Source organism: Narcine bancroftii, chromosome 5 (genome assembly GCF_036971445.1).
Source record: "Narcine bancroftii isolate sNarBan1 chromosome 5, sNarBan1.hap1, whole genome shotgun sequence".
NCBI classification, from domain to species: domain Eukaryota; kingdom Metazoa; phylum Chordata; class Chondrichthyes; order Torpediniformes; family Narcinidae; genus Narcine; species Narcine bancroftii.
Genome location: NC_091473.1, coordinates 165,864,713 through 165,876,066, shown reverse-complemented (window position 1 = coordinate 165,876,066; position 11,354 = coordinate 165,864,713). Strand labels below are relative to the sequence as shown.

Sequence of the window (11,354 nt, the reverse complement as noted above, 5' to 3'; positions counted from 1 at the left end):
ATGAATGATTAATGTGGAATTGTTTGGATTTGGAACTGGAACCATTACCAATGTGGAAAAGGACTCAGAGACACAATTCCAGCCTTGTTTTATATAAAAAAAGTTATTTATTCTATTCCAAATACTTCTAAGATTAACATTTTAAGATTGAACGCGGAAAGTTTGAAAACCAGAGCTGTGGGGGCTGAGGAGATGCAGAATTGGGGCTGGGTCTGTTCAATATTACTTCCATGTAGGTCATATAAGCGGAGTCTATTATGAAGTTGATGCAAGAATTTTCAATGGGGAAATTTGTTGCAGTGGTATAACAAAACCCCAACAAGATTCTGAAAGCAGGAACCATGTGCAAATGTGAAAAATTGCATCTCTAAACTAAATCTACAACTTTTTCCCCTAGTTAGCAAATGTTCTTTTACTACCAGGTTACTACATGATCTCACCTCCCCACCATTTTTTCAGATTTATTGTCAGAGTACATACAAGGCATCACATACAACCCTGAGATTCCTTTTTCCTGCAGGTGCGGCAGAATTACCACCAATTGGTGGTGCAAAAAATAAACTGTACACAGCGTAAACATGTAAACAAAGAACTGTAAACAGATAATGAATATAAACAAACTGACTGCAATACAGAGAGAATAAAAAGAAAATCAATAAAATGCGCAGTAAGAACCCTTCAATGAGTCTCTGATTGAGTTTGTCGTTGAGGAGTCTGATGGTGGAGGGGTAGCAGCTGTTCCTGAACCTGGTGGCGCAAGTCTTGTGGCACCTACACCTCTTTCCTGATAGCAGCAGAGAGAACAGCGTGTGTGCTGGGTGGAGTGGATCTTTGATCATTGCGGCTGCCCTCCGACAGTAGCTTTCCCTGTATTCAATAGTGGGGAGGGTTTTGCCTGTGATATCCTGGGCTGCGTCCATGACCTTTTAGCCGGCTGTACACTCTGGGGTATTGGTGTTTCTATATCAGACCATGATGCAGCCGGTCAGCATACTTTCTACCACATCTCTGTAGAGATTTACCAGGGTATCTGTTGTCATACCAAACCTCCGCAAACTCCTGAAGAAGTAGAGGTGCTGGCGTGCTTTCTTCACAATGCCATTGGTGTGCTGGGTCCAGAAAATATCCTCCGAGATAGTGACTCCCAAGAACTTTTCCACCTCTGATCCCCAATGATCACTGGATTATATACTACAGACTTTCCTTCCTGAAGTCAACAATTAACTCCTTAGTTTTGGTGCAAGGTTGTTGTTGGTGCACCATTCAGCCAAGTTTTCAATCTCCATCCTGTACGCTGACTCATCCCCTTCCTTTAAACAACCCATTACTGTGGTGTCGTCGGCAAATTTATAGATGGTGTTATTGTTGTACTGAGCCACACAGTCGTAGGTGTAAAGTGAGTAGAGCGGGGGTGGGGGAGGGGTAAAAACATGGCCCTGTGATGCTCCAGTGCGGATGGAGATTGTGGAAGAGAAGTTCTTACCAATCTTCACTCATTGTGGTCTAGATATGAGGAAATCCATGATCCAATTACACAGTGGGGTGTTAACTCCCAGGTCTTGAGTTTTCTGATTAGTTTTGAGGGGATAATGGTGTTAAATGCCAAACTGTAGTCGATGTTAATCCTGATGTATGCATCTTTGCTGTCCAGGTGTTCCAGTGCTCTGTGTAGAGTCATTCGCTGTGGACCTGTTACTACGATAGGTGAACATGTCACTGCTCAGACAGGAATTGAAATGCTTCATCAATAAGCTTTCATCACTGTTGATGTAAAGGTCCCTTTATTGTCACATAATACTACATTCAGAATGTGACATACTTTGACTTTGTCCACCATAAGGAAGACAGAGTCACCACTTTCTCAAGTGCCTCTCACAGAAATAAGGCCTCAGCAAGGATCAAACTCGCGACCCCTGGTTTACAAGACAAGTGCTCTAACCACTGAGGTAGTCATTAAGGCAGGTCACGACACTCTTCTTGGGCACTGGTATGATTGATGCCTTTTTGAAACAAGTGGGTACCATGCCCTGATGGAGTAAGATATTGAATAAATCCCACTAAGTTGCTCTGGAGATACAGTCATAGACTAGTAAACATGGAAATTAACCTCTTGACCCAACCTGTCCATGCTGACCAAATTATCTACTTCAACTAGTCCTATTTGCCTGTGTTTAGCTCATATTCCTCTAACTTTTCCCTATCGATGTCATTGTCTAAATGTCTTTTAAACATTATCATTTTACCCACCTCTACCACTTCCTTTGGTAGCTCTTATCCTTGATGTGAAAAAGTTGGTTCTCAGGTCTTTTTTGATTTTTTTACCCCTCCCCCACCCCCTCTCACCTTAAGTCTATGCCTTCTAGTTTTAGGCAAAAAAACCCCATGTCTATTTTTCTGTCTATGCCCCTCATGATTTTATATGCCTATATACTGTTCGCTCTCAGCCCCTATGCTTCATGGCAAACACTCTCAGTCAATCCAGCCTCACCTTATAACTCAAGACTTGATAATATCCTTGTGAATATGTTCTGCACCCTGTGCAGTTTAATGTTTCCTATACCTGGATGTCCAGAATTGCACACAATACTCCAAGTTTGTCACGAACATCCAGGATATCTATAGCATGACATCCCAGGTCTTGTACTTGATGCCCTGGTGAATAAAGGCAACTATGTCTACAACACTCTCCAGATCTTGTTGTGTAGGTCCTGTCTGGTTTAACTTTCCAAAATGCAACACCCTCACTCTTGACCCAGTTAAATACCATCTGCTATTTCTTGATTAACTTCCTCAATTTTTCTTGCATTTTCTCCATTAGCGAAGAGTTGACTATTTCTCCATTAGCGAAATGTTGACCATTTCTCCATTAGATAAGTGTTGACCATTTCTCCATTAGCGAAGTGTTGACCATTTCTCCATTAGATAAGTGTTGACCATTTCTCCATTAGCGAAATGTTGACCATTTCTCCATTAGATAAGTGTTGACCATTTCTCCATTAGCGAAGTGTTGACCATTTCTCCATTAGATAAGTGTTGACCATTTCTCCATTGGTGAAGTGTTGACCATTTCTCCATTGGCAAAGTGTTGACCATTTCTCCATTAGCGAAGTGTTGACCATTTCTCCATTGGTGAAGTGTTGCCCATTTCTCCATTGGCAAACTGTTGACCATTTCTTTTTTCTCCCATTGATGCTGCTTGAGCTGCTGGGTTCTTCCAACAGATTATGTTTGGCCTCAGATTCCATCATCTAGAGTGTCCAGTGGGTCTCCACTCTATCTCTGTAGTCCGATGGCAACTGCAGACAACCTGCCACTGGGAACCCATCCTGTCCTAAAGTAGACGGCACATCAGACCACTGATTTGCAATCCGTGCCTCCAGCTGGCATGGTTAACAATGTCTATTATTGCCTCCTATATTCCAATATCATTTGTACTTTGATTTACTAGGGCTGCATCAATAAATAGCTTTTGGAGGTCTGAAAAAATGTAAAAATAAAGTACAGATGAACATGTAAGGCCCAGCCTTCTCAAAAGCAGTTGTGTGTGCTTCTTTATTCGTGGAAGATAATAAAACATGCATCAACTTGCCTGCAAACCACGGTTGCCACCACAGTTGGCTCCGTCTATAAACAGAAAATGTTCGGTGCTCTTAGAGGGAAAAAAAAATATTTTCTTCCACCACTTGGTCTCATTTCTTTTTACCAGACATCCTTTACAAAGCAGTCTCTGGAAATGATGAATTTACTTAATTATGGTGTAATTGTTACTTTGTGGAAACAGGGTCATGTGCTCCTCCATAATTAAACATTTATCTGTTTGATATTAAATAGCTGTCGGCTTTCAGAATTCTCCATGACACTTGCATTCCAAAATGTTATGTTGCCATGTGAATTGCCTGTAAAAGTAGTAGTTTGATCATGTGATTGGTTAGCTAAAAATGCCACTGCAAGGCCTGTTGTTTAACAAATCCTCCAGAATTGATACCTTGCACGTTTGTACTGCAGTTGTTGCAGGATTCTTTTGCACCTTTGGTGGGATTTGCAGAGCGAGTTCTTTTTGACATTGATACATGTGTCATTTCCCTCCTTCTCTTTAGTATTTAAAACATAAATTAGTTAATCAATTAAAGGATACAAGCCCTCCTTCCAGCAGAGGTCTCCTAGGATTTAAGAGGCAAATGTTTGCTTGGAATTTATAACTTCTTGGAAATGCGTGGACTGTAACCATGGTGGTTGCCCTGGTGACAAACATAGGTTGTGCTATGACTGTGCAGAAGCAGATACACAGTACAAAAACAAAGCTAGAGCTGTACAGATTTAAATAGTTTCTTTATCATATTCAATCTGAAAAATGAAAAACTTGATTGACACCCGGAGTCAGAAATGCTGGGCAGAACTTATTGATAAAGAATTGATTACTCGGACAATGTGGAGAGAAAAGTATGGAGAGAAACAATCCACTCCAAAGAAGCAGTCTGAGGTGTTTAAACCTCTGGCCAGGGATTACGTTCTTCCAGCAATTCACACCCCAAAGCAGCAGGAAAAAAGAAAGAAACAGGTTCACGAAACACCTTTAAAAAGAGAACTGCTTCAGGAGATGCGACCAGTCACTCCTCAGATTCGAAAGTTGCTGTATGAGGGCTTTTCTAGGGAGCAAAAAGGCAGGCATTTGTACCTGAAGAAACGAATGGCAAAAGCCCCAGAGGAAAGATTTCACTATCCTCTTCTGTCATCCTGGACATACGGCTGGAAGCTGGGTGAGTGAGTGCAACCACTTTGTGACATGCCGGCGTTTCTCCACCCCCCCCCCCCCCCCACCCTGTTTAACCAATTTTTCAAACTATTCAGGAGCCTGGATTTTGTGACCAACAGAGAAGAAGTGGGGCTTTTCACTGTCCACAAAGATTCAGCGCAGCAAAAATCTCCTCGAACGGAAGCAATCTTTGAATCAGACGCCATCTCCTTCAGTGCTGGCAATGAATTTCTGTATTTTTCTTACGTAGAAAGAGGCCACTTTGGCTCATCAAGTCTCTGCAGGCTCACTAATTTCCCACTAATTTTCCCTTTCCATTTGCCCCACATTCCTACCAAATCTCCCCAGAGTTCTACAAAGCACCAACATATTTGTGGCAATTTTACAGCAGCCATATTGCCTCTGGGGCATCTATGATATAAATTTAAATATATTTTAAATGTAGACATACAGCATGGTAACAGACCCTTCCGGCCCAGGATCCCGGCCACCAAATACACTGATTAATTTACAACCCCGTACGTTGTTTTTATGAAGGGTGTGAGTAACCCAGAAACCCACGTAGACACGGGGAGAACATACAAACTGTGCTGAATTCGAACCTGGTAATAGCGCTGCGCTAACCTGTCCCCCAAAAGAGAAGTCATAGTGGTCTGAACAGAAAATTGAATAGCTATTGAACCCACAAAATCAGAAGTTAAGGAATTTTATCAAAATTTTAAAAATCAAGAATTTGGCATGTCCTTAAAATGTATGACGAAATATCGGAATTATACATAAAAGTTTTTTTTTAACTCTGGAATTCTTAAATCTTCTGCAGGATTCGCCCTTCATAAATACAAAATATGCTTTTCACGATCAGAGAGATGTAAAAATACTTGAACTTGGTCCATATCTACCCGTCAGTGAATACTCTTCAATTCAGGCAGCTCAATTAGCATAGCAATTGGTGGAATTCTATTATAGCACCAGCGACCAGGTCCGAATCCCATGCTGAACTCTCATGCAGGGAGTCTGCACGTCGTCCCCACGTCTGCATGGGTTTCCTCTGGGTCCTCTGGTTTCCCCTCACCCTGCAGAATGACGCAGAGGTTTGCAGGCAAGTTGATGCGTTTGTGCAGCACCGGATCATGGGCTGGAAGGGCCTGCTATCAACCTGCATCTCTAAACTATTTTAAAAAATCTGAGTATCATTTGGTGCTCAGTCACAATCGTCTTGATTTAATCCTATTCCTTTAATTTTTTTAATATAATGTTTAAAACCTGATACTGACATGACGTAACTGACATTACTTTAATTCTATCTCTGAGTATTGCACCATCCAAAGGAGGAATGTGCTTCGAGTGACAACAACTTGAGGATTTCTGGGGTAACTGCCATGTGTGGAGCACAATAATGGTGATGAAGGGCCCAGACCCAAAATGTTGATGACCCTTTACTTCCTATGGATGCTGTGTGACCCGCTGAGTTTCTCTGGGAACACTTGTATCAGTAGTCAGCCTATTTTTACTAGTTTGGTGAATATAGAACAGTACAGGCCCTTCGACCCTTGATGCTCTGTCGACCCATATATCCCTCAAAAAAAACTACTAAACCCACCCTACCCATAACTGTCAGGGAATAAAATTAAAATCCAGCCTGAACCTCACTCAAACCTGATCCAAGCGCACTCAACCGCTGCTGAAGATGATGTTGCCGAGAGGAAACTGTCCTGGAGTTCACATCACATTCAGTACTTGCTGGAAGAGCACTTTTTAAATGTTTAAAAATCTTGACAGACAGCACCGCGCTGCCCAATTTACACCCCATTAACCTACAACCCCCCCCAGTACGTTTTGAATGGTAGGAGGAAACCGGACCCCCGGGGAAAGCCCACACAGACATGGGGAGAACGTACAAACTCCTTACAGACAGCGTGGATTTGGAACCCCGGTTCCGATCGCTGGTGCTGTAAAGGTGTTGCGTTGACTGCCACGCCAACTCTACCGCCACTTGCTGGAATGTGACTGGTGCATTTCACCACAGTGAATGACCACACTATCTGACTCAAGCCCAAGGACTTAGTGCCAGACCCTTCCTGAACCTGACAGGTGAGGTCAAGGTCCTTCAGCATGAGCTGGGCATCTCTATTCACTATCCTCTGATAAGTGATCAATATACTTCTAGATTTCTGTAAATCAACAGTTTCCTTTTGGAATCCACCTAAAGTTCTGGACCATAGAGTTGAATGTTCATATTTGATATGTAAAGAGTCATTTTTTCGAACTTGTTATCCAGGTGATGTTATGGAGGACCTCCAGTTACCAGCTCATGGTCGATTGAGGATTGTCAGTGATACTTTCTACTCGAGGAATGGTATCTTCCCCAGGCAGTCCATGACGGATGCACTTGCTCAGCTAAACTGAAGAACAGGACAGCAATCCTCCAAAGATATTTCTCTTTCTCACAATAATGAAAAAAATTCCATGGAGCTTCGCGGAAATTATTCATTACAAACCTATGGTGTTTATAAGTTTCCTTATAATATCTTAGTTGCAAATACTTAGCAGGCTTCAAATGCTGCAGACTGATGGATATGCAAAATCACCCACGTTTTCATACTGTAAACATGATTTTAGAAAACTGTATATATTGCATGATTTACAACTCACAAGAATAGATTCATAGTATAATTTGTCAGAATAAAATAAGCTAGTCTGCATCATAAATGGTGATTATACTTCACTTTCGCTTTAGGTTAGAATAAAAAAAATGTAAAACTGAATGCATAGTTCATCAAAGCTTATCCCTTGTATAGTAGAAGTTCAAAAATCCAGACTGCCTGGGGATAGGGTTTGTCCGGATTTTCTGGATTCTCGGTCAGTATTTTTTAAATTCAAATTTAAGGAGGAATAAAGCTGCACTGGTTGTGGATGGAATAGTTCCACTGCATTTGCTGCGCTGCTTGATACTTATTTTGCTTTCTTTAAATACTTTCACATATTACCTTGATGACAACTTTATAATTTCTTTGTGATAAGGTTAGTCTTCATGCATGACATCTTGAAGACTGAGGCTATGGTTCTGTTCTATAAATTTAATAACTGCTTCCATGGACTTTTCTGTAGTAGCCTTTTTTATATCATAAATTGTAGACTTTCCGATGTCGTATGTTTCCATTAGAACAGAGCTGCTCCCAACACGTTCTCGCTTCTTAGTGATTTCGTTTGTCACTCAGATTCAACGCGTTCTTCTTTCTCTTCACACCATGAAGTTTATCTACTTTAGGGTCTGTTATTATGGCTTTGTAAATACGTATGCTACTTATGATTGCCGCTGTGCATTTGTGGCACTTATGCTTGCACGCACACACACAAAAGGCCACTAAATTTAAAAAGTTTGAGAATTTTCAACAAAGTCTGGATTCTCGGATGGTCCGGATTTCTGGCAACTGGAATTTTGGGCTTCCACTATAGGTCAGGAAAACTTTAAAATTGTCTACGGAGAAGCAAATAACATTTTAGTTTGTAAACTGCCCACAAGATGGTGCCAGTGATTAAATTGAATGCTGGGAATTGGCTGGAAATCAAGTGCATGGGGTGAAAGCAGTCAAGGGTTATGCATACACAAAGAGGATATTCTTTGTTACTTTTGGGGAGATAGTAATGAGACAAATTTGAAGATCAAGGAAATACAAGAATCTTCTTATTTTTCAGTTAACAAATATAAAAAGGAGTCACCACGAGCTTTCCAGTAGTTATTTATTTTGTAGATTGTAATAGCAAAACAGTTTTTAAACTTTCTTGCATTATCTTTGTAGATACAAGATTTTATTTTCTGTTTATTTTTGCCAGCAGATGGAAAAAGGTACATTACTAAGTACAAAGTAAATCAGGGAAGAGAATCCATGGTAGAAAGGGGTGGCACGGTTGGTGTAGCGGTTAGCACAACGCTGTTACAACGCCAGCGATTGGGACTTGGATTGGAATTGTAAGGAGTTCTCCCTGAGTCTGCATGGGTTTCCCCCGGGGACTCTGGTTTCCTCCCACCATTCGAAACGTACTGGGGGTTGTAGATTAATTGGGTGGCACGGACTCATGGCCTGAAATGTCCTACCGTGCTGTAGGACTAAATTTTTAAAATTTAAAATGTAAGAATTCATGTTGTTTAGTTATATTATCCAGTTAAAGAGAGAGGTAACAATATTAACATCTGAATTCAGGTAGAGATGTAGATCAGCTACATGGACGTGAGAAGATCCAAGGTGACGAGGTTTCCATAAATGCAGTTGATTCTGACGACTCAGTGTTGTTATAGGTAACCGTTGATTCATTTGCTTATCATCGAAATTATTAAATGGTACTGATGATGAATGTTATATCTACTGGTTACGCAGCAAGTGAACGGTTAACTTGGTGTTATGACTTTTCTGGTTAATAAATCACATGATGAACCTATCTTGCCCTGTAATCTCTTGGTTGACAGGCTGATGAAACAAACAAAAACACAATATTAACCAATTACATTATGACGGTCGATGAACCACTCGATCATCGTGTGATCCTTAAAGTGGCAATACAATCCAGATGATTATTTAGAGAGGAATGCTTGCTCCTTGCAATGATTTTCAATATAATTCTGGGCATAAAGGGAATCGAGGATAAAGATCTTGATGACTGATGGAGCAGGTGCATCTTTTCTCTTACCTCATTAGTCTTGCACTTTGGAATGAACCTTTTTGGTCTTCTTCCAGTTACTTGTGATTGCGTTGCATTTTGTTGGTGCCTTTCCTAGCAACTCATACATTCGAGAAGATTTGTTTTTTTCTATCTTGCTCCTTCTGCGATGTTTGAAGGTACAACTGATTTTGAAATAATAACATGGCAGGTGGGTTTGTGGTGTTGGGTCGCATGTAAGTGGGGCTGTTCGCAGATCCAATGCTAAGATCAGTACGCAGAGACCCACAGTATATCCTGGGGGAATCTATAGAGAGAGCTCTGCTGGTGTCTGGGCAAAAAAAATCCAACCCAGGAGATGCTCTCTGTTATATTTGTAAGTGTTATCATTGGGAAAGTCACGTAATGTTGAGCTATAGATGATGGGATTAGTTAGTTGCCTTTATTAAAGCCCAGATGATGTGGGCTAGTCAGAATCACAAGATTTTTAAAAACTTATTATTTTTTCTTTCATATCCAGTTGCTACTATTGTTCAATTTTCTTCGATATTTTACTGCATAAGCAACAGTGAATGCCCCAAGCAAGTCTTTGCTCTCCCAATAAATATCCTTCTGGTATTCTACATCTTAATCGGGGACATAGCCAGGTTCTAGTGTTAGGGGGAGCAAGCACATAAAAAAGGTGCCACGACACATGCCACACGGTGAGTCAATGGTTGAATGACGGGTTGGACTGATTTTTCAGCGGCGTTGGATCTGAGAAGGGAGGGGGGAGCCGTGGTGGTGGGGGGGTGGGGTGGAGGAGAGACACCATTTTGAAAATGGCGTCTCCCACCGCCCCCCCCCCCCCCCCCCCACTACCTATACCATGATCTTACTCATAATCAAAACCTTCCTTTGACATAGTGGCATGGAATAAAATTTATGAAATATGAGTGGGGACTTATCCACACATGGAACCCTCTGCTGCCAGAGCAGGAGGTTGGCAATGTGTATTGGAGAGTGTTCATCTTTTTTTGTGTAAAATGCATTCTTCCAATTTGCTTCTGTTCCTGCTGCAGTGTCCTCCATAATGTTTTGGGATAAAGACACTTTTTTTCCTTTATTTGCCCCTGTCCTCCACAGTTTTAAATTTGTCATCAAACAATTCACATGTGATTAAAGTGCACATTCCAGATTTTATTCAAGGTTATTTGTACACATTTTGGTTTACATTTTAAATGTAGACATACAGCACGGTAACAGACCATTTCAGCCCATGAGTCCATGCTGCCCAATTAATACCCAATTAAGTTACACTCCCATTTTACAGGACTTTTCATACATAGTCCCCATTTCAGGGCACCCTAATGTTTGAGACATTGAGCTTCACAGATGTTTGTGTGTACTCAGCTACGTTTAATCGCTTCATTGGTGCAGAGATAAGAGAGCTAGGCTTGTATCTAAGCTTTTGATCACCTATGGAGTCTGCAGTGCCCATTTTTCTACATGAGGACCAGAGTTGTGCCAGTGAAAATCAAAGAAGCCATTATGAGGCTGAAAAACAAGAATAAAACGGTAAGAGACATTGCCCAAACCTTAGAATTACCAAAATCAACTGTTTGGAACATCATTAAGAACAAAGAGCATACTGGTGAGCTCAGTAATCGCAAAGTGACTGGTATTCCAAGGAAGACCTCCACTGTTGATGACAGAAGAATTTTCAACATAATGAAGAAAAATTCCTAAACATGTCCATAGGTGATCAAAAGCCTTCAAACAGGCCTGGCTCTCTTATACCTGCACCAGTGAAGCAATTAAACATAGATGAGTAATCGCAAACACTGGTGAATCCAAATGGCCCAAACGTTATGGTGCCCTGAAATGAAGGGACTATGTAGAAAAAGTGTGGTAATTTTTACATGGTCAAACCAAAATGTACACAAGTAACCTTGAATAAAATCTG

General features: G+C 41.0%; 1 protein-coding gene across 1 annotated transcript; it reads left to right on the top strand.

Moving 5' to 3' along the window:
* The first annotated feature begins 4,277 nt into the window (after positions 1–4,277).
* Positions 4,278–9,183, top strand: LOC138762847 (protein SPMIP1). Its single transcript, XM_069936377.1, has 2 exons — positions 4,278–4,757; positions 7,032–9,183. Exons 1-2 carry the CDS (start codon positions 4,352–4,354, stop codon positions 7,157–7,159), a joined length of 534 nt encoding a protein of 177 aa, XP_069792478.1. The 5' UTR covers positions 4,278–4,351; the 3' UTR covers positions 7,160–9,183.
* The last annotated feature ends 2,171 nt before the right edge of the window (positions 9,184–11,354 follow it).